This window comes from Cotesia glomerata, linkage group LG5 (assembly GCF_020080835.1).
Source record: "Cotesia glomerata isolate CgM1 linkage group LG5, MPM_Cglom_v2.3, whole genome shotgun sequence".
Lineage (NCBI taxonomy): Eukaryota > Metazoa > Arthropoda > Insecta > Hymenoptera > Braconidae > Cotesia > Cotesia glomerata.
Window position 1 is genome coordinate 7,067,905 of NC_058162.1, and position 24,430 is coordinate 7,092,334.

General features: G+C 28.0%; 3 protein-coding genes across 6 annotated transcripts in view; 2 read left to right on the plus strand and 1 right to left on the minus strand.

The window, feature by feature from the left end:
- Positions 1 to 3,921: 3,921 nt before the first annotated feature.
- The window catches only part of LOC123265418 (phosphatase and actin regulator 2), a 169,516-nt gene continuing 149,007 nt past the window's right edge, over positions 3,922 to 24,430 (plus strand). The window contains exons 1-3 of one of the 3 annotated variants that reach the window (XM_044729150.1): positions 6,540 to 6,706; positions 6,783 to 6,904; positions 10,730 to 10,798. In XM_044729150.1, the coding sequence (XP_044585085.1) occupies positions 6,841 to 6,904; positions 10,730 to 10,798 (133 nt within the window). In that variant the 5' untranslated portion in view covers positions 6,540 to 6,706; positions 6,783 to 6,840. Of the gene's footprint in view, positions 4,059 to 6,539; positions 6,707 to 6,782; positions 6,905 to 10,729; positions 10,799 to 15,447; positions 15,701 to 24,430 lie in introns of those variants that run through there. The other 2 variants (XM_044729149.1, XM_044729152.1) reach the window with 2 other exon arrangements.
- On the plus strand, positions 7,972 to 10,593 carry LOC123265421 (F-box only protein 7-like). The gene is made up of 3 exons (XM_044729159.1): positions 7,972 to 8,301; positions 8,429 to 8,692; positions 10,282 to 10,593. Exons 1-3 carry the CDS (start codon positions 8,135 to 8,137, stop codon positions 10,544 to 10,546), a joined length of 696 nt encoding a protein of 231 aa, XP_044585094.1. The 5' UTR covers positions 7,972 to 8,134; the 3' UTR covers positions 10,547 to 10,593.
- LOC123265419 lies at positions 18,876 to 22,655 on the minus strand. Of its 2 annotated transcripts, none has more exons than XM_044729155.1 (5): positions 22,157 to 22,655; positions 20,597 to 20,818; positions 19,691 to 20,516; positions 19,176 to 19,334; positions 18,876 to 19,036 (listed from the first exon to the last, which is right to left on the minus strand). In XM_044729155.1, exons 1-5 carry the CDS (start codon positions 22,277 to 22,279, stop codon positions 18,987 to 18,989), a joined length of 1,380 nt encoding a protein of 459 aa, XP_044585090.1. In that variant the 5' UTR covers positions 22,280 to 22,655; the 3' UTR covers positions 18,876 to 18,986. The 2 variants fall into 2 exon arrangements, with proteins under 2 accessions (XP_044585090.1, XP_044585088.1); XM_044729153.1 differs by having other exon boundaries at positions 18,876 to 19,088.

The following is a 24,430-nucleotide window of genomic DNA, read 5'->3' on the forward strand; positions in this document are numbered from 1 at the left end:
TACTAATAATTACAAACTGCAATTATTAAGCAAAAAAAATCTCGAAATATTTGAGTTTAAAATTCCGAGCTTGCGTGTACAATATATTAATAATCTATGCTTATATAATTTGTAAATTATTTTTTGTATTTTTATATTGCGGCTAAAGACATCATAAAATTTTTAGTACAATGGACACTGTGAGTAGGGTGGATTATAATCGATTAAATATTGAATATGATTGTTTAGTGGATGATAACATCTTGGATTTGTTACAAAGATGACACGTCTAAATATTTCGTTGTAGTTCAATCAAACTAATACTAATTTGTCGGAAAGGCAAGAAATTTTATTTATGATTATTTAATTAATATTGTAGTTTTTAAATAAGGTCTGTCGAGTAAGAAAGCTTCTATTAAAAAATATTTGTGATGAAAAAAATAATTTAATAATTATTTAAAGAAATTTTCTATGAAATATGAACAAAAATGGTCATTTTTACTATTAACAAAAAACAAAATTACATTTTTTAGGTTTAAAAGAGTACTATAAATTTATTAAATGATCTTCATTAAATTCTTTGTAATTAATGATCATGTTAAATTCAATATAATATTTTGATTAATGATCTTAAATACTTACGATGTTTGAAATATTCAATTATGTTAAATTAGATTAAAAATATCCAAAAAGCAAAATAAACACTACACAGAAAATAAATTTTACTTTAGCTAAGAAACTTGTTAAAATAAAATTGTTTTGGAGCAAAAAGAAATTTTTTTGAGACAAAAAAAATTTATAAATTTTTTTTACCTGAGTAATTTATACGGTTTTTTAAAATGTTTAGATATATATTTTTGATGGTAAAAGTAATCATTTTTTGTTAAAATTAAAAAAAAAAAATATTTTCGAATAATGATTGACGGAAAAACTTAATTATTAAATTGAGAATTTTTGATGGTATTACAAATATTCCTTAACTAAGCTTTTATTACCTGCTAGTACCTCAGTGCTAAAAAAATCTTAGGTAAAATTTTCTATATTAGCAATTCTAAAAACCTAAATTCAACTAATATGACAAAATTAATTTAGTTCAAAATTTCTTTGCAAAAATATTTATTTTAAAGTAGACATCAATGCACTAAACATATTTAGACGTGTCATCACAATAATAACTCAACACTTGAAATATTTCGAGATTTAACGATAAATGTATGCAGTAAAATTGTACTCTCGTTTTCTTAGACTAATAAAAGAAAAATTAACTGAGAAAAAAATAAAAAAAAAAAAAATGATTTATTTACGAGAGTACAAGTCTTGTGACGTGATGTGTGTGTTTTTAGAAAGTCATGTCATGAATTGATTGAGCGTCTTGATTAAATAATAAAATAAATTAGTCGAAAAGTAGTTGTTTAGAAACTATAAATAATAATAATAAAACAAATAAATAATGTAAGACGCTCTTGAATTAGTTGTTGAAAATTTTCGTAGTCTAGATAAAACGAATAACTCTTATGTAGTTTAAATGTTGCCGTATTATTTCTAAATATTATTAATTATTATTTAATGTAATTAGCGGATTGAGCGACATTATCGGCGTGTTAATGATAATTAGTTAATTTTTTTATTGATGTAATATTTAAAAATAAAATAAAACAACACTACAATGCAAGACATGCCGATTTGTCACTAACTCGAGTCATTGAGATGGAATTCGGATTGTAATTGATTATTGATCATTATCTATGCGACGAAACTGTAAACCATCTTAATAATTAATATAAAAAGTGTCGCAATCAATGACCTTAGACTCGAGAGCGTTCGCCTCGATTTCAAAGCGTAAGCAGTAGATAATATTTAATTATATATTTATATAAATATATATATGATGGAAAAAAAAATTATAAATATTTGCCACAATATTTAATACACTATTTAAGTATAAATATATAAATAAATAAATATAAATATAATATTAATAATTAATACTATATAGTGACAAAACGATAAAAAAAAAAGAGAGTACGATGATATCATGAAAATTATTATTCTTTGTTACTTCTTTATAATTAAAAAACAATAAAAAGCTATTGAATAAGAATTTCGATTGGTATTAATTACATTGATTAGAAACAATTATCAATATTGGGTCAATGGTGAAGAGTTTTATTTTACACCTAATTATTGAATCCTTGTAGGAATCATGTTTACGTTACCTAGCTGTTTTGTTGTCTGCATTTTTAATCAATTCTTGGACATTTGTCATATCTATTTTGACTTGATGCCAGAGAAATAATTTTGAACTTTGAACATCATTCTGAAGAATTTCTTTTGCTTAAATTACGGAGAAAAAATCTTGATTCGTGTTTAGCACTTGGAGACAATTTAATATTACACAGAAGAAATTAAATGTTTATAGTTATTATCGTTATTCTATAACAGTAGTTACTATTTTTAAATGTTATTTATTAAAATTTTATTATTCAAGACACACACGAGGATTTATTAATTTGAGCCGCGAATTTTTTTTGTGAATTTACTAAACATAGAAATTAAAAGAACCTTTCATAGTTGGAGTTTGGAACGCTTTTCATCTAAAAAAAAATTGGAAAAACAAAAATTTATACAAAATAAAATATTTTTGCAAGAAATCATTCTAAATTCCGTCGGACTTTAACACGTTTAAAAAAATATTTCAGCCAAGGTTTCCTGAAATGATAATATTGAGCCTTACTTCTATGGTTTTAGATTGCTCATTTCGATGCTCGCAGTACTCTTGGATCTACCAAAGCTTTCATTTTCATAAAATAATTAATCTAATTTTTATAAAATAATTTATTAGAATAAGCTGCAAATTTTATCTACGAACTAAGTCAATTACTTCTGAAACTTCTCAATGGATTCTATTAATTTTATTCTTTCTACACTCCAAATTATTTATTTTTGGCCTTAGAGGACGTCATAGGGTAAGTTCTGGATGGAGCTCGTAAACATTTGTAGATTTTTTTCAACCGGTTGGTTGTTTTTTCAAGACGTATAAAATATCTTAGCTTTATAGAAAGCTTTAAAGGGTTTATTTTCCTTTTTTTTGACAATTTTTGAGCTTAAGGATGTTAGTCAGGATAGATCCAAGGCAGATAGGTGTCTGCTTTAAATGAAGCTCTCAAAAATTTATTCAGAATTTTTTAGTCAATTTTAAATCTTATTTTGATAAAAAAGTTAACTTGATTCAAGAAAAAAAATTTTAAGCTGAGAACATTAATTTGGAGAAATTCATAGCGTTAAATCAAGAAAAAATGTTTTAAAGCAAGATTCGAGACTGAGGAAAAATTTCCAACTAAAGAGGCAACATTTTTTTTTTATTTTTTCGTCCACGGAAAGATTAAAACCCGACTGGTTCGTGTTCTGCACCAGATTCAGTCGTGTGCGGGTTACTTTGCACGGATTCTGGTGCATCACCCGACTGAGTCTGGTGCAGAACACGACTGAGTCGTGTGTGCAAACGACTCAGTCTGGTCCGCACATGACTCACTCTGGTGCGCACACGACTCAGTCTGGTGTAAACTGATTTTTCTTTCGTTTTTTCTTGCACACGACTGAGTCTGGTGCAGAACACGAACCAGTTGGGTTTTAATCTTTCCATGTCGTAAAACATTCGAAAATTTAAGGACATCGCTGGAAGACGAAAAAAGAATTGACCGAAGTTTTTTTTAACACAAATCCTACCCTTTAGAATGAATTTAATCATTCTACAAGTAGGTACCGCCACCCGTCGAACCAGGCTTCATACGCCATCTGTATATCAAAAAATTCCCTCGTCAAACAAATTGATTTTACGACCAGTCGGTGTAGATCGCGGTTGCGAATTATAAAAGTTTGGGGAAAAGATAAATGTTACAGGTATTCGAATGTTGTTTGCAAGGTGTAAGTATTATTAAGTCGCAAGTTAAGTCGCGAGTTAACCTGTAAAATGGCTGAAACCTTAGTCGATCCGGTTGTGTCAAATAAAGTTTTAGATTGTGAGGATTTTAAATTAAAAGAAAATGTTGATGACTCCCGGGTTGTTGATAACTCTAGCGGTACGTTACCTTTATTTCTATTTTATGAATCAATTAATATCTTCTATAAATATAATGTCATTTGAATAACCCATTTCATTTGAAATATATGTTATGACCGCGACTATTTCATTGTGTGCAACAAGTGGCACAGAGCGCCCTTGCATGTGCCCACCAGTGCCGTAATTTAATTTATTGTGGTCCTTTCCAGTCTTCTAGTTTTTTTTTCTTTCTTGCCCTTCGTTTTCATTTTTTTTGTCGCTTCTTTCACTAATTTTATAACATGTTGCTCAAGGTCAGTTTCGGTCTTACATTTTTCCGATGACCTTTACGTTCAATTATTCGATTTTTATTAAGATTCTATTTGCTTATGATTTTAAGTACACAATTTATTCATTTTAATGTTAATATTTGTAGAGTTGCATTTTTAATGTTACAAAGATACTGTTCTGTTGATTTTTTTTTATATGTTACAAAAAACTTACAGGTAGCATATACTATAAATATGCAAATTTAATCTCGAAAGTAAAATTAATATACATTGTATTGCGTATACATGATATCAAGTGAAATGTATATTTTTGAATTAAAAATTTTCAACTTTAAGAGTGAAGTCATAATTAATAGCCTGAACAATTTTTCATTTTTTGAGTTAATAAACAAAGAGCTAAAAATATTATTTTATAAGAAAAACATTGTCTGATATTTCAAATTAACAAATAAGACACAACCCATAATATGATTTCAAATTCATGATAAAAAAACAATCCCGAATAAAATATTTTGTAAATTAAAATTAATCTGCTTATTAATCACAAATTATTAATATACTCAAATGATTATTTTTTTTTTTTTTTTTCAAAAATCAAGTTGTAGTAAGTAAAGGAGGAATTATAATTTTAAGTTGCTTGGAAATGGTAAGGGAGATTTTACTTTTCTCTATATCATAAGAGAATGGTAAGAATTCACAAGATAAATAAACTTTTTGACAGATAATAAAAGAATTTATGAGATTTTTCGGAACGCAACATTTTTGCTTGGTAAAAAATAAACAAAAAAAATCTAATTTTATTTTATTTTTGTAAAAAGTCTATTCGATAAAACTTTTTCTTTTGAAAAATATCTAAGGCCTTTCTTAAGCGGAATTTTTTTATTGGTAATGAAATCATGATTTTTAAATTAAAAAAAAAAAAAAAAAAAAAAACAGAATTCTTTTATTTGATCCACAAAAAAAAATACCTAAGCCCGAGTTTTGTCAATTAGCAGTAATTTTTGTTAGGATATCATTACAATTTATAATAATCAAAAATCATTAAGTTGAAGGAGTTTTTTAACTAAATAAACAGTCACAATAAATTTAATCGTTGCTTTGAACGCAACAAATTTTATTATTGATATTTGAAAAGCAATGTGAAAATAATATTCCCTCAACTTTTACGTAACTAATTTTAAATTCGTTAAGTTTAACGACTAACTTTTAATAATTAGCAAAAACTCACAAGATTTAAAAATTATGATATTAAAACTAGCAGTTACTTGACAATTTAAAAATTTTTTTTTAACAAATAAATTTGTTTTGAAAAATTACATTTTTTATTTTTTTAAATTTCTACGTCTTTTTTTTCTAATTTTTTTTGCTATTATTCATTTGTTAAAAAAAATTATTAAATATCTGCTAAGCTAATTTTCATTAAAAAATTTTTTAATTATTTTTGAGCAAAAATAAATTGACTATTACCATTAAAGAAATAAATTTTTAGATAAAATTTCATAAACATAAACATAAAAAATTAAAAAATGTTTATAATTCAAAAAAATTCAAACTCACTCCTTTTCGCGCCATTTTTCTCAGCTTGTCGAGCTCTCTTCTGTTGCCGAGAAAAAAATTCATAAAAATACCAAGAACTGCCAAAATTCTAAAATAATCGTAAATAATCAGTAACCAAGCTCAATAAATAATTTAGAGATCAATATTTGTTAAAAATTACCTGTTTAATCAGCAATCCGTTCAAATACGGAAGCAAACATTATCAACAATGCTCGAGTCTAACCGGCAAAATTTAATACGTCATAACTTTAATAAATCTCACTAACACACGTAATTTATTAACTCAAGACATTTATTAATCACCAAAGAACAATTTTAAGAACAAAATACTTTTTAAATCGACTAATTTTATTGATAAATTAGCTATTTTAGCAACAATAAACACTGAGACACACGGCCAACTATATTTCAAGCCGGCTGTTACTTTTCTGTTGCGTAGTAGAAACTTCTAGTCACTGCGCATCAGATTTTGCCTCTTTTGCGCAGGTCCGCGCAACCGTCGCTTCGAGCGCGGTCGCTTCGCCGTGCTTGCCGCGGCTGTCGCGCAACTTTCGTAACGCAGTTCGGATGATTTCGTATTCTCAAAATTAAATTTATTAATTACAGAATTATTTTTCATTGTTATTAAAAATCATTTTATTTTAATATATTCTATTAGTGGAAGAATGATTAATGTCAGTTATTTAATATTTATAACATGTAGTTTGATGATAAATACTTGAAAAATATACTTTTAATTCGCAACGTGAAATATCGTGTCCGCTGGTATTTGTTGTTCCGTCATTTGTTTCACTCGGTATCAGTGTTGTTTCAGTCTTTTTAATCAAAGTTGGATTTAAAAGTCAGTAATTCTTAATTTATTAAAGGATTCTTTACTATTTATTATTGTGTTGATAAACATTTTATTTATTTTACAGATTCCGTTGATGCCACCATTTTATATTCGTTATTTATAGAGTTTAGTTTCAGTTTTTAATGATCTGTTTATTTAAATGTAAATATTGTTTCAGCAGAAAAACCAAGATAAAAATAAAAAATGGTAAGTTTTATATCTTTACTTGATGTTTAACCATAATATTTAAAACAAAATTATTAATTTTTTCAATTTATTAATTGTTAAAATTATTGAGTGTGAATATAAAGGACATTCCATATTTTTATGGATATTAACAAGAAATTATTTTTTTTTAATGATTGAAAATGATAGAAAATGAATCTCTTGAGAGTTACATATTTTACTACAACTCTAAAATCATGAATTTTAATTTTTCACTTGATTTTTCGCAATGATACTGAAAACTAAGCTGATAATTTTTTCAACTGATTAATTTTTATAATTGTTAAGCGTAAATATAGAAAAAATTTAGTACTTTCATTAATGTTAACAGTAAACAAATTAAAAATGATAATTTATGACTTTAAATTTAAAATTCAAGGTGAAAACTTTTTAATTTAATTTTTTAAATTACATTAAACTTCGTTATAAATGAAAAATGATTCCATATCTCACTTACTCATAATTGAATAATTTTCCATCAATATAAAATAAAATAAATTTTTTTAACAAACGGCATGATTTGAATATTATAAAAAAAGTTATTAAATTTTTGCAAAATTTAAATAATTTTTATATTATTGAATTTTTTTTATTCATAAAAATACCGGAAGGAAGTTAACGTAGAATAATTTATTTTTTTAATTAAATTATATGCCAATTAATTGCTCTTTAAATGCTCTAATAGAATCCGTAATTGCTCCAGGTCTATTATTATTAGTTAATTTTTAATTAATTTTTCAAAAATTAAATTTTTGAGCAAAATTGCTCAATTGTTTGAGCAAAAAAAATTTTTGAAAAAGTGAATATTTTAGGTTTTATAGCAAAATTAAAATTTAATTTTTGAAAAATTAATTAAAAATTAACTAATAGTAATAGACCTGGAGCAATTACGGATTCTAATAGAGCATTCAAAGAGCAATTAATTGGCATATAATTTAATTAAAAAAAAATTATTCTACGCTAACTTCCTTCCGGTCATAAAAATTATCACTACTCAGTAACTTATCGATCGTAAGTATAGCGACATCCTACTGCTTATGAGATATCTCTGTTCCACCTATTTTTGTTTTACCTCACGTGTTTGTTTTGTTATTACAATAACAAACAGTAACAAGAAAACAAGTAAGTTTATTATCATTTAATAAGCGAAGTAATAATATTAACATAGTAGATGTATTATATTAAGTGTAATGTGTCAAGGAATATTTAAAAATGGTATACTTGGTAGAAGAGAGTACACTACTGAAACTGTCACCGAATCTAATAAAAATAATAGAATTTTTAAGTGAAAAAAAAACAACTCACAATGACTATCTCATTGCACTAGCGATAACTGTATTTAAGGAAGCGGATTTTATTGTCAAAAATAATGAAGACAGGTAAGTTATCCGAACATCAATTATTATGATTCATAACCAATAAAAGAACTGAGTATTAAATAAATAAAGTATCTATTCATTTTAAGAAAGTAATTATGTCAAATAACTACTTGATTTAAATTTACAGGGGCGACTATTTACCATTAGAATTGGATCCAAGACAATGGAAAATAAATGGAGCATACAGGATTAATCTTGAACATCGTTCCATACGAGAATTAAATTGTAAATTTGACGCTATTCCTGTGGGAGATCTTATCATACTAAACTTAACCTCTATTAATAATAATATCAAGACGAGATGTACTGCTGTTGAAACGTTGGAATTTGTCAATTTGCATTCCAGTGATGTTAACAGCCGCTTTATGAATTTAAAGACTTTTTCACATAGGTAATAAGATAATTTTAGTGACAATTTTTTATTCTAGTTCAAGTATATATGATTTTTATTTTATACAATACCAAAACTGATATTTGATAATTTGATGTTTGGAAAATTACATTTTAGAATGTGCGAATTTTAGTTTGATGTAAATATTTAAAAACAAGTCAACAGCCTTTGAATCTTTTTGGATTTTCGTACAATAAAATACCAGAAATTTAATTATAAATATTAATAAATAAATATTAATTATAAATATTTGTAAATTATAAATTTTATAAAATATAAAATTATTAAGATTTATATATTAGCTGACAAAGACTGATAATTTTTCAGGATTTCTTCAACAGATAATTTATTACTACATAAATATTTTAATAATTAAAAAAAAAAACGAGTATTATTTTTTAATAACGCTAAAATCATCAGATCTGAAATTTTTTTTTTTTAACAAATTTCTACTGAAAAATTACACTTATGGGGGAACACCACTGTGACGATCGAAAAAAAGAGGTGTTTTTCGGGAATTTTTTTGACAGGGTAAATAAAGGAATTTGGAGATCGGATCTTTTTTATTTTATTAAGAGTACATTAAAGATTATTACCCTAAATTTTTATTAAAAAATATTTAGTCATTACAAAGTTATTAACAATCTCGTAGAGCACTAGAAAAAATTTCACCCTCCATGGTCGGTTCGATAACTCAAAAACGGATCATCTGAAAATAAAAACCCAAATTGCTTTTTAATCAGTAAGGATGTAGTTATCGTCGCACGTAAGGAATTTTGAAAATTTTAATTTTTAAAAAAATTGCGACTGATTGAAAAATTTCTCACTAATCTTACTGTTTTTTTTTTTGTTTTAACCTGTATAAAAAAATCTTTAAAATGAAAATTTTTTAAATTCTGTACGTGCGACAATAACTACATCTTTACTGATTAAATAGCAATTTAGGTTTTTATTTTCAGATGATCCGTTTTTGAGTTATCGAACCGACCATGGAAGGGGAAATTTTTTCTACACAAAAAAAAAAGATTTCTTGACTGGAGAATAAAATTCTTGGCTCAAGTAAATTTTCGGGTGCCCGAAGGAAGACCGAAGTTGTCTTGGCCGAAGTAAAAATTTTTCTTGAAATTCTATTCTTGGTGGAAGTAATTTTTCTTAATTCAAATTATCATAAATACTTGATACAATAAATTTTTATATTGGATCAAGATTTTTAGATACTTTAGGGAAGCAGCGCCACCTACTTCAGCTGAGAACAAAATTTTCTCACCTTGAGAAAATTTTTTTCTTGGATATTTGATACCCATTTTAGATTATTTTAGCACCCAATTATACATATTGAATGAAAGAAAATGGTTCAATATTATTTGATCTTCCCATTTGACATATTCGTCAATAAAAATATTAATGAAAATTTATTATCGAGATATTTAATTTTTTGGAGCAAGAGAAAAAATCTAAAAATTGGAAATTTTGTATGAAATTTGATACTATAATTTTCTGCAATAAAATATTCTTAAAATTCATACATTCAGTTTTGTCAAAAAAAAAAAAAAAAAATATTGTATTATAATTAAAATTTTTTTTTTCAGAATAAAAAACAATTTAACCACTCCATTAAAATGTGATGTCTTGAATCATCTAGGAGTTGTAAATCCAAGTCTTCCCGGTTTGCCTGAAGAGTTAATTCTAAAAATATTAAGTATGCTTTCTGAGGTGGACCAAATAAACCTGCACAAGACTTGTCAAAAGTTCGAAAACTTGTTCAAAAGTTTGTACGAAAACAAGAGTGGTGTTAAAAAGTTTCGCGAGTATGAATCATATATGAAGTTGTTGAGACTTGGTCGTCATGACTAAAAAATGATCTGTTGACATTTATAAAATAATAAAAGTGATAAACATATTTTATTCGAATAAATATTACATATATTTTTACATAAATAACGTCAAATTATTGTCTGCATAGACTGATGATTTTCCTTCATTCAATTTTTTATTATCAATAATTTTAATAACATCTTTCAATATTGATTTTTGCAGCAGAGAGTTTAAAAGACGAGGAGATTCCAGAAAAAGTATCATCGGGCGTTGTGAGTGACAAGGAGATCGGTGAGTAACTTATAATCAAAGATGTTAACTAGTGATATAAACTAGTGAGCCGAGAAATGAGAAGTATAAATGCTTAAAGGTGATGAACATGAAACTTAATTAAGCATATCAAGTTCTCTGATCTCACCTACAAACTATCAACGTGAACTACTAACAAGTAATCTTTCAGCTTGTATAAAATGTTAGTAAGCATCTAATCTGCTCAGAGTTTGATCCCAGTACAAGGATCGTAAATTGTACGCCTTAGCATCTAGTCTGTCTGTTAGTCTTAATGCATATCCCTGACTCGTGACTTAACAGACCTAGGTCGGGTCAAGTTACTTTCAACCTTGATACTCGTTTAAATTCGTCAATAAAATTTATAATCGTCCTCCGATTCTGCATAAAATATTATGAATGAAAAAATGATTTGATTCAAGAAAAAAATTTCATTTTTGCCTTGATATATTTATTTATTTAATTCTATTATTGAGGTGTTATACACAGAATAAAAAATTTACTTGAATCAAGTAAATAATTTTGAAGAATTTAATCTTCTTGGTTTGAGTTGAAAAATTCTTCAACTGAGAAATTTTACTTGATTAAAAAATTTTTCGTCTTGATTCGAGACAATGAGCTTCTTCAAAATTATTTTCCTGGTTCAAGAATTTTACTCTTGATTCAAGTTAATTTTTTTTTTTTCAGTGTACATTAGGGTGTGCCAAAATGTAACTCCCGTGGAGATCCTTTTAAAATTGGAATTTTGAGTTCCGCTTTTAACAGGGCTTCGTTTGGGCATTTTCTGAGATATTTTGGTGTGAGACGATGTATTTAATTTTCATAGAATTTTTTAACAGAAGATTAGTTTGGGCATTTCCGGTGAAAATTCAAAATTTGGCCTGAAGTGCCCAATTAAATCTCCTGTTAAAAATCCTATAAATAATCAAATGAATCCTCTCACCCCGAAATATCTCAGGAAATGCCCAAACACAGCTGCTGTTAAAAGTGGAACAAAATTCAAATTTTAAAAGGTTCTCCACGGAAGTTACATTTTGGCACACCCTAGTATACATACTTAGAAAAAAAACAAACAATTTTTTGAATTTTATTCTCTTAACGTATATACCCAGAACATTCAACATCAATCGGTCAAGTACTTTAGATAGTAAACTTCAAATATATTTGTGAAGCCACTTCGGAGTGGGTTGTACTTCGATAGGGTCGAAGCTGAACAGCTTCAAACACTTTTGTCTCAAAACTGTCTTTTAAAAGTCTGTGAGAAAGATTGTCAAAAGTGGCTGATAAGATCAGTCTCTAATTACACGCTTTTTATTAGCTTCACCTGTATCTTTGTATGTTTGTAACCGACTCTTTTGGACTTCATTTTGACTCACTTCATTTACTTTTCAGCTTGGTTTTCTATAAAAGCGTGTTTTTCATTTTTTAAACAATTGTTATTTTTAAACAATTTTTTTAATTATTGATCTAAGGATTAATAATTCCGATAAAAAAAAATTTTTTTTTCTATAAGCAGCAATTTTTGATAAATTTTCTCTATAATAATTTGTTTGTGGAAAAATTTAAAAAATTGCGAAATAAAAATTAATTTCAGTAACATTCAAGTAATTAATTTTTTAAATTAAACTTAGTAACGCTACAAATACGCTTAAATAATAAGAAATATTTTTTAAATACTAAGAAATGATTTCTTAAATACAAAGAAATCTTCTTAAATACTAAGTAATCCTTCTATCAGTGCGGAAAAAAGAAAACTGGAAAAATTACAGTTTCAGATCGTAATTATTACAGATTTTATAAAAATTACATTGTAGAATGTAATAATTACATTGAAAGCTCTGAAAATTAAATTCAAAAATTGAATTTAAAAAAATGTTATTTCAAACTGTAATTTTTCTAGTTTTTATTACAACGGAACCGATTTTACATTTTATGCTGTAATTATTCCTATTTTCTTTTTTCCGTTTAATAATTTATTATTTTTTTACTTTTTACATTGGAATTTATCAAGACTTGAAACCAAAATATTCTTTAAAAAAATTTGGTTCAATGTTCCGAAAAATTCAAAACTTTCGAAAAAATATAATTAATATTTACAAACAAACTTGAGATAAATTGTTCCAAGTATTTGTTATTAATTTGGAATATGAAACTTGTTTCGGCTCAACAAAAATTTATTTTAGTATGAAAACTCGGACGTTTTTCAGATTGATATTCATATTCACTCCGTTGAATAATAAAATTCCGATTTAATTCGTACGCGGAGTGTTTTATTTCTTCACTCTGGTCCTCCGAGTCAATTTTGTATCATCTTTTAATTGATTAATTTTCGAAATTCATTTCTAATATAATCAATAATTAAAAACTCTCAAAATAACAGCAGAAATTTTATTTTGGATTAAGATAATTTTTTCATAATTGTATCTGAAATCGACTCCAGCCATGGTTTCCATAGCGGTCAGGAGTGGTGATAAAAATAACCCTAACACGATCAAAAGATCTGTTCTCCGTTAAGTTCCTCACTGTAAATGGTCCATGTGATTAAATTAGTAACCGGTAGATTGACAAACAAACAATCGAAGTATATAAAGAAGAAAGGTCAATTACCTTAAACCAGGTCACTTGTCTTTCCCGAGTGGCCAGTAAAGGAAGTACCAGGTCACGACTACCCTTTAGTGCCCATCGTCCGTCAGGTTAACATTAACCCATTGGTGAAGCTGAAGATAGAGTCAGGGATGCGAACCGAGATGTGATACACGTTTTTCGAGGCCTATACATCTAACTAAGCTTGCGCTGTTACGGTTTGTTCTTCATCTCGCTTCCTCTGCAGCATCCCTCGGTAGATCTGGGGGTAAATATCGCCCCTCAGTGCTCGACATATTCCTCCACCACTTCGGTGGCTTTTATTCTCCCGGTTTTGGTCCCGACTTCTCTCTCATCCCAGTGCGCGCATCGGATTCGCTCAACTAAGGTCTTTTCACGTTCCATCAGTCTTTTAAGTTACAATACTGTTTGTTATTGATACCGCCAACCAAACTATAATTAACAGTGTAAGCTTTTCAAACTATAACTATAATCGATAATTAATAATTAATAACTAGTGCCGTCCAATTGACTAATTGTTTATTGATAATCAATGCCTCTTTTGCTTACTAACTCACCGAAGTTTAATTGTTCAATGTGTATATGCTGATTATAATTACAGTCATTCAAAGTTATAAATTAAAAATCTCCGGATCGTGGTTTTAATCGAATGCCTTTGACGAAGTATTTTGCCTCAAGGAATGTTCGGAAACAAAACCCATTGTTGGTCGCTGTTTTGTCTTCTCAAAGTTTAAGTTGTTTTATATTGTCAGTGTCAGTCGACTTTTAAGTTATATTCTTACGTTTGTTTAATTGATAGCTGATAAAAAACATTAATTCAAAGTCACGGTGGTGTCTCGTGCCAACTATTCGTGCGCCAAGACAGGCACAAATGAGTTTTGAAGGTTATTTGGTAAAAATTTGAGTAACAATCGTCGTTATTTATGAAAATTATCAATAATTAATAAAAAATAAAATAAAATTTTGTTTGCTTTTTAAATTTCTACTGCTCACTGCCGCTTAATGTATAATTAATTACCTTTGTGGCAATTTACGAGTTTAAATTCACTCGTAATGATGTAATGATATTGTGCACTGCCAGAGGGTTAGTATTATAATTTAAAGAAGAAAAGATAATCCGTGTATTTATTAAGCGCAATTAACGGAATTTACCTTGATGAATAACGAGAGCACTTTTATCTAATTAAAACGTATCCAACTAAGTGGTTGGTGCTTGTATCATCGATATCAAAGACATCTGTTGATGCTGTGTTTCGCGAGAGTCTCGTGGCTTTTTTTTCATCTTTGTAATCTTTGATATTTATTTTCTTATTAATATTTATATTTTCTGAGAGAAAAAAAAATAAATTGAAGAAAAAGTTTTTTGAGATAAAAAAACGATTAAACTTTATCTCTGGGTTTTCTTAGTAGAGTATTTTATCATTTACTGACCTGCCTTTGAGTCATTTAATAAAAGGAGTATTGAAAGTACTAAAGTTCGCTGGTACGTTTGATGTGCAAAGCGTCGGTTGTTATCTTTTTTATTGTGAAAATTTACGAGCGAAAAAATTATGTAGAGTTGAGAGTGAATGGAAATTTTTTTTGAATATCGAGTGAAATCGCCAATTTCGGCTTGTACGAGAAAGAATTTTTTTTTTGTACAGACGACTCAGGAAATAGAATAAATTTAATTCGGGTTGGGGGAAAAAAAAAAAATTGAAAAAATTTAACAAAGTATCTTTACTTAGCGTTTTCTGAGCTGAAGTAAATTGCAGAACATGAACGATAAGTTACTACAATTTTCAGTTAACTTTTGATCTTGTTTCTAACTAAGAGTTTTTAACATTTAAGAGGTACTAAGAGCTCCATTGTTATTAACTTAAGCCGTTGAGTTGCGAAAATAGTAATTTAAAAATTTTGTTTTACAAATCTTAATAAATATGTGATGGTGTCCTGTTATTGAGAAAAGTTAAAAGTGCGGTAAAACAGGATTTATTTTTATTCTAAATATTGTTTTTGTAAACAAGCAGTATATGATAATTAATATATTTATACGTTGTGAAAATTAAAATAATAGTTTAAGGTTGATTAAATATTTGGTAATCCTGTGGGAAGAGAAGAAACCACCGAGCGGCACTCCGGTTGTCGTCGGAGTGTCGCTCCAAGACGTCGCAAGTTTGCTGAGTCTTACCAAAGATGACTCAATTTTAGCAAGCACTTCTCGAGAAGATCGAAAACCCCAGCGTCCACTCTGGCGTTTTTATTCCACGAGAATGCTTACTCATAGTCACAGTGATGGAGAGTTTCCAATTTATTCCCAAGGTAAAATCCCTTAGATATTATATACATATAAGAACTATATATATTTTCTTTTTTTAAATTGGATTCTCATTTTTTTATACTTGGTTTGAGTTGACCACTTTTATCGATCGAATACTTTTGACACTATAAATTGTTGAGATTCATGAATTCTCGACAGTCGTAGACAAAGTAGGGGAGGTAAAGTTGCAAACATTTCAGAAATCAAAGGAATTCTGTGGGACAATACAATCAATACGATCGAGTACTTTGAGAGAAAGAACTGAAATTACTTAAATTTGTCGAGTTTTTTAAGATTATTTCTATTGTTTACTTTGACTTGTCTTTGAAAAGTGTAAATTTATGCATTAAAATATCGAAAACCTTAGGGACATACATCAATTTACAGTTGACCTACTTCGAAAGTTGGTCGAGAATTTTTGAAACTTATTTTTCGTATTTTAAAACTTTGCGAGTCATCTAGTCTAAAAATCAAGTTAGTTTAACTTTTTAATCTCAAACTTGGTACTTTTCTTTTCTGGTAAAATAGACTACTGATTTTTTACATCATGCTATAAAAATTGGGAAGTTATTGGTTTCATTCCGATTATCAAAAATCGAGTTCGTATCATGTTTCCACGTTTTGAGATCCTATAGAAAGCTGTTCTACCTAAGTTTACGATAATGTCCTATATCTGTATGTATGTGTGTATAAAGTTCTCATAACCAAACAAATAATTTTGAAGAGTATCATCATCTTGAATTGAGTAAGAAAATTCTTTAACTGAAAAATTTTCCTTTTTTTAAGTAAATTTTACTTTATTCAAGAATGTTTCGTCATAATTCAAGACAATCGAGCTCGTTAGAATAGTTTTCTTAGTTCTAAAAAATTTCTCTAGAATCAAATCGACGATCTAATTAGCAATTGGTCTAACTCCTTATTTTGTAGACGGTGATTTTTTAACATTTTGATGAAGCAATAGTCAAATTATAAATTATTTAAATGGTTTTTTAAAGTGATAATAAATTTTTAACTAATTGTTTTTTCGAACAAATGGAAGATTTTCTAAAATGGAGTTAGATAATTTGCTAATTAGAACGTCGAAATTATTTATTTTTTCGGTGTAAGTTCTTCGAAACAATAAAATTTCTTTAACTTTGTTTATTGATAGTTATAATTATTGTTTATTGATAAATAGAATACAACTATTTAAAAATTCTACAATTTTTTTTTCTGAAAATTTAACTCTAATCCTAGCAAAGTAGTTGTAAATCAGCAAGAAAAAATAATTTTCTTTTTCTTTTAAATTACTCAGTTTTAAAAAATGTCAATCATTGAAATTTTTTTAAAATAATAATTCTACTGACAAAACAACAAATTATAATATTTAATCCTATTATTTTAGCGTCATAATTGATTGTTTGAAAAATAACGGCAATAAACCTTGAATTAATAATTACCACACCGAAAATTGTTGCCGAATTATCAATATCCAAATTAATATTCACGAGTAAATATATTTCCTCGTTCTAAACAAATACATTGAAAGTTTTATAAAGCAAAATAATTCTGGCTCACGAATAATAGTGACCTACTTCCAAAGTGATAATAATTATTATTATTACCTACTAACCAGCAGACAGACTTAATTACAGTTCTGGTAGTGTTAACTATTGGTAATAATTGTCGGAATGGAAATACAAATCGTAGATAAGTCCCATCGGAGTTCCCTACTCGTATTATCTTGTATTATAGAAAATTACAAACATAGACATCGACTGTCGAAATGCCTTGTTTGCTGCGATACACAATAATACAATGAACAATTTCATTGTTTCAGTAGCATACAATAATTAATCAATTACTGTCCAATTGCTCTAATGTACAAACGCCAAATCAATTAGTGTATCATTGTTGTTTACTTCTGTTAAAAAGCTACTACACTGTCGCAGGTTAACAATTGTTTGCTCTAAAAATATCCGCGTAAAAATATCTCACCGATATGTATAAAAAAAAAAAAAAATCTCAAACTAAAATATTACTTTTTATTCGACAGACGTGTATCAACATTTGTTTTCGAATGTAACGTGCCTACAAATTGTCATTAATCCTATGACATTCGAATGCTGAAATCAATAACCAGAAACTGGGATGTCGAAAAACGATACAAGTCCCGTATTGCACCCATCGGGATTGAATTTGTTTCGTGTATTGCATACCCAATATATGGATATCACTGTCCCTTATACATTACCAAACGGTACTCAATATTTCAGTCTTCATGGTTGCAACATGTTAGAGTCTGAATTTTCGATCCATAAATACATTTTAATAGTACAAAAAATAACATTTATCTGGCCGGCAATATACTACCCGTAATTAGTATTTTACAAAAAAACGTAATAAACTTATCTTATGAGAATAATATACTGTCGAGCGGGATTATAGGATTCAGAGGTAATTTTTATAGACTGTTATCGTAAAAAATTCCGCTGTGGAGTTAAATCATGCAGGTTTTAAAAAAAGAAAATTACTCAGGATACTAATATAAAAACGTACCCAATTAGTAAGAAATAAAATTAAATGAGAAAACTAATTCTGAAGAAACCGGTAGTTTTTCCAAAATTCATTTTCTAGATTTCGAAATTCTTGGACAAAGATATTTGTACCTGCAAACGGTAACTACGGTGACTTAAATCGAGAACATCGCTTTTCTAGTTTTTCACATGTATGTTTTAAGCATCGATTTATAGTGCCATATTATTTTTTTCCTTTAAGAGTATGAAAAACTAAACAAATTTAAAAAAAAAAAAAAAAAGTGTCATGACATCATGATTTAAATATTTTTTTTCAAATTTCAAAAAATTTATTAATTTTGATTTTCGATCAACAATTAAGAGATGATACAATAATTTCGTCATAATCCTACGTATTTTTCATATCCGAGTAAAAAATGGAATAATTAAAAAAAAAAATTGTTAATATCCCGATTTTTTGAATATTCACAATTTTGTAGAGTTAATAATACTAAACTAAATAACTTAAACAAATTTTTAATAAGTTGATTTTTTAATTTTCCATAGCCAAAAAACTTTACTAAATTTAAACAATTACTCAAATTATAACACAAAAGTTCATAGCTCAAAATCCTTGAATTTGAGATTCAAATTGAAAAAATAAAGCAATGAAACTTTCCAATACAAACCTAAAAATATTTATTAACAAAAATTTATTGTCCAAGATTCAATTTTTTTAATACTTTTGAAACTCTGTCACTAAGTTCTTCGGTAAATTTATGAGTTGTTCTGTCTATGATAGTTTCTCGTTTCCAGCATTTATCAATCTCAGTTTCACAAAATCTGTAGTGATTTGAAGTCGCAATAATAGGGTCTACTTCGACTTGTTTGTATCCTTTAAAAAAAAAAAAAAAAAAAAAAAAAAAGCTCAAACGCAGCCAATTTGATGATTATTTCTAATATCTTCAAAATGATAACTTACGAGTTCCAAATATTGACCATGTTTTTTTAGTCTTCCACGCCCGATGATTTCCTAGCTCTACAACATTTTTTCCTTGAGCAATATATTTACTGCGTTCATAAACAGGGTTAGCTTTTTTCAATCTCGTAGTTTTGTAGTGCAAAGTGAGCTTGGGTGACCCTTTAAAGTTTTCAAATATGAAATTAAATTGAACAGGTTAGTAAATTATATTTGAAGCTCGAACGCAAACCTCATGCAAGGTACGTTCCTCTGTAGAGTAATTAAAATATGTATTTTCCTAACTTTGATATATTTTAATGAGTCTTTCCGAGTAAAAACTGGGCTTTTTATTCGTCATTAAGTATTTTAATAATAAATTATAAATAAACTAAAACAAAATACCGCCGTCAAAAACTTAGAATTTCACTTAGTATTAAAAGTTCCTTCTCCTAGTTCACTAATTTAAAAGTTAAGCTTCCAATGTCACTTGAGGCAGAACTAAGTTCTAAGAGTTAGAACAAGAAATTTAAGCTTACCTCCCGGCAGAGTAACTACATCGTCGTCATACATCAAATAGTAGAAGACATTTCTAATGATCCAAACCCCTATTTCCTCGCCGGGAACCGCGTTGAGAACTTTCATCATCTCGCTGTAATTTTCATGTATTCTCGGCACGATGTACTCATCTACATCGACACCTATTACATATTCCATGGCCTCGTGAAACGTGTTCCGATACAGACAATCATTTAGTGCCGCAAAAATACCATCAGTTCTCAGCGTTTTCTGGAAGATGTAAATTTCGGGCAATTTCCATTTCAGTAGAGTAATTACCTTCTGCTTGACATAGTAGTTCAAAATTTTGTCGACATTTTCTGTTACTGAATCCCGGTAGAATGTCAAGTGATTAACTCCCATCAGCCTGTAGAATTCAATGAATGTGACTAGATCAAGCGTTTTATCGAAATTATGATGAAAAGGCTTGACGCATACCGAAAATGTTTTTGCGGGTTGAAATTCATTATGATCAATACTCGACTGACGCCATTTTTTCGGGTATCTTATTACAACAAATTCATTGCCATTAATTTGGTGATCCCTACGATCGGCCCTTGTTGACACTGTCACTCTATACGGCAACTTTATGTTCCGCGAACTCACTTCTTCCGGGTAAGCTAGAGGACAGAGGATAAAAGCAGCAGAGTAGTACATATCAAAATTTTCTGGTTTCGCGATCAACTGGGTTCTAATCGAAGCTTTTTTAATAATCAACTTTCTGAGGGGTCTGTCGGAATAGGCATACTCGTAATAGCAAGTCAAAGGAGAGTTCAAATTTACTGGGATGATCCCAATGATGCGGATCTGTAAAACAATTAGCATTTAGCGATAATTGCCATGAAATTATCAACGTATAATAATGATAATATAGAAAGTTGTCTTACAAAAGCCCACGTGGAATCGTTATAGATTAAGTAACGGTTTTCTTTAAGCACTACTTGACTCCTCGTTTCCAAGTACGCTGAATAAATTCTCGAGCCCTTTATGTCTGGTTCTTTCCATGAGTCTTCAGACTCTTCAGCGAGAGGAAGAGTTTTAACTTCTGTTATTAAATCTAATGCTCTCGAGACCGAGATGTCTTTAAGTTTTGAGAGTTTTGATATCTCCTGTACGATAATTAAAATCATCTTAAAGCTTTCTAGAGTCAGAATATGAAACGTAGATAAAACGTATTAGATATTAAAAATACGATATGACTGGATAGCTTTTTATAGATATTGCTTATTTTTTTAATTTAATTTACTGTTAGGGTGTTTCATTTGAAACGACTATTTTTTTTTCTTTGACACAGAAATATTGTTCTGGACATTGAAAAAAAATTCTCTTGAAATTTCAGCTCTTAAAGTAGTTGTCATGGTACAATAAATATTATCAGAAAATTAGAGATTATACGCGACGCAAAAGTATATGAACTTCTGGCTAAGTAATCCATAATTTTTACGCAAGGCTGTATCCGTGGAGACGTAATCTATATAGTATTCATATATATATATAGATATACACTAATATATAATTTTTCATAAATTGTTGGACTTTAATCCGTTATTCATAAATAATTAGACGGTCAAAAGTTTTTTTTAAATTTTTTTTTCAACTCACAACAAATACATTAAAAGACTGTCAGTTTTTTGAAAGTTTCTGACTGTTAGTTTTTTTTTTTTTATAACTTAGAAACTGGTACAGAACTGCAGAGAGCGTATGTAATCAATGTTAAATATCCAATTTTTAATTGAATTCATCTCGGGTTATAGGTGGTTAATCGACTTCAAATTTTTAGGGTAATTGTATCATCATGTCTTTAATAAGTATACAAAAATTTTAAATTTTCTGACGCTATGCCTTAACCACGACAACTACCTTAATTCTAATGCTAAGTACTTCTTTTTTTTATACTTAGATTCTATCATTTAAAAAAAATCGTAGAACTTCTAAAACTTTTCCCGTTTTTAAAATATCATATTGATGAAAACTGTTATTCAGAGCAAATTTAACGTTCTTCAAAAGAATCTTTAACAAGTTTACTATAACTGGATTCACGTAAATTGTAACAACTCTCAAAGTCATTTTTTCGTATATTTTTGAGATATTGAGAGAATATCTCATGTATCTTATCAAAAAAATGTAAGATGCAAATTTTTAGAAAATTTAATTTTCTATCATATTTATGCTTATAGCTAAAATGCTCAGTTTCGAAGATATGAGCAATTTAATATTTTAATATCAAGAAAAACTGTATTTTAATGTCATACGTTTTATTTATGGTCTCCAGCTCACATTTTTGATAGGTTAAGACTCAACTCAAATTTATAGTGTCTATAGATTATAATACGTTTCATATTTCAACTCAGACTGTCATAAAATTTACTTTTTTTTTGTGACAAATATTTTGAACTTGAATTGCTTATTAATTCATTGAAATTGATAAAATATATAAGATAACTTACGACTATAGCGTAAATCAGATAGAATAGACTAATCAGGACACTAAATACTATAATTTTCTTGGCATGTTTCCTAAAAAAACTGATCAGCGGCCTAAAATTTATTAACAAATGATATTTAACCATGATATATAATTTAATATGTCAAAGACTATTATACAACTTTCGACACATTTAGGATGACTTTATAACTATAACTGTTCGTTATCAGGACGTGGCTTATCAATATCAATCTTATCCAATGTTAGAAAATTGCTTATCACGTCCATAAATCTATGTTCATGCTTGACTTTGTCTTGTGCGGTGATGATAAAGTAAACTTTAATCCAATTCAGAAATGTGCTAAGTGTATATTATATCAGTAGAAAAATTTATTTTACATCCAGAAAATTACCGATCTAAAATTTTATCTGCTTACTTTTATGGACGATAAAAATAGTTCTGTGATAAATTTTGGCCCCATCAAAATCAATGAATGCATAAAGTTTACGAAATCTACACTGATAAAGTTTATACCAAAAGATGTAAAATTAAAAATCTATTTTTATTAATAAAATTGAATAAAAAAATAAAAAAATTTTTTTAAGTATATAAAAAAATTAACTCACTTTTTTCGTAACTAGATTTTTTTCAAGAGATTAAAATTACAAAAGTAAAGTCTTGGAAAAAAAATCTCGAATCCAGTCACTTGGAAAATTTTATTCCAGCAAAGAAATAACTAAATTAATTGCACAATCAGTAAATAGCATCACTAATTGACAACAGCGACAAGAAAATTCGCGACTGGATTCTTAAAAGTCCTTCCTTTCAATAAAATAGTCTTCATTAAGAATTCGCGTAAAATTCAGTGCCAAATTGTCATTGCAGATGTTAAGTTGTGTATTGCAGACTAAAAATTTTATAAAAATAGCCGAGTGAATCATACGAAATGAATAATCGCATCTCATCGATCGTTATATTACAAAATGAGGTATGAAGCTGCCAGACCGAAATTATGGTACTTTATAATAGTGAACAAACGACACAAGTTTCCTCGTGAATATTCATTTCTATTTAACTGAACTTGAATAGTATGTACTTTGGAGCTATTGAGTATGATCGAATGCAAATTCAATTAATTTCGCTGGCCTCGGTCAACTGAGAATAGCGTAGTTATGTACTTACTCTTGTACAGATTTGAATTTTCAACCGACAACTATCAACTAAATGGGTAAATTCTTGAGTTCTGAAAACTTATTCACGGCATAATAAGTTTTACAAGTCCTTCGTGCTCAAAATCTATAGCAACAATGTCAAGTAAAGTGCCAAGAAAACTCCTTCATATCCAAGTCACGATTCCGGACTATTGGTGTGGCTTTTATTTATATTCTTCCTTCTTCTTATCATCTCCTACTATTATTATATATACAACTACCAGGAAAGATACTTATTTATTGCGAGCACATGCGAGTTACTACCTTTTTTCTAGATTTCATGAATAGTTTTGAATTATTGGATGTTGTAGTAGTCAAACAAATAATGAATATATTCATATCTTTTTCCGTTTTATGAGAAAGGATTTTCCTTATTCGCTTTTTTTTGGGTGTATAACTTCATTTTCCATTCGTCAGATCAAAGTCTTATGGTAATTGTTGAAACAATAATGAAATTTTCCATTTTTGCACAACTTTTGGTACATAGCTTCGTAAAGTGCTTCACAATTAAATTTACCAAACCTTTTATGAATTTTTATCAAAAAGTTTTCTGCTGCATTGAAAAAAACTAATTAATTTAAAAGAAACAATTTTACTCCAAGAAAAAAATTTTGAAGAGAATCTTATGCCTTGATTAAAAAATTTTTTGTCTTGAAACTCGTTTTTTTTGGTGGAAAAAAATTCTATTTCTTCAAAGTTCTTAATGTACGAGGTGCACAAAAAGAAAAATTTCTTGACTGGAGAACAAAATTCTTGGCTCAAGAAAATTTTCGGGTGCCTGAAGGAAGAACGAAGTTGTGTTGGCCGAAGTAAAAATTTTTCTTGAAATTTTATTCTTCGTGGAAGTAATTTTTTCTTAATTCAAATTATCATAAATACTTGATACAATAAATTTTTATATTTTATCAAGATTTTTAGATACTTTAGGGAAGCAGCACCACCTACTTCAGCTGAGAAAAAAATTTTCTCACCTTGAGAAAATTTTTCTCTTGAATATTTGATACCCATTTTATATTATTTTAGCGTGCAATTATATATATATTGAATGAAAAAAAAATGATTCAATATTGTTTGATATGTTAAT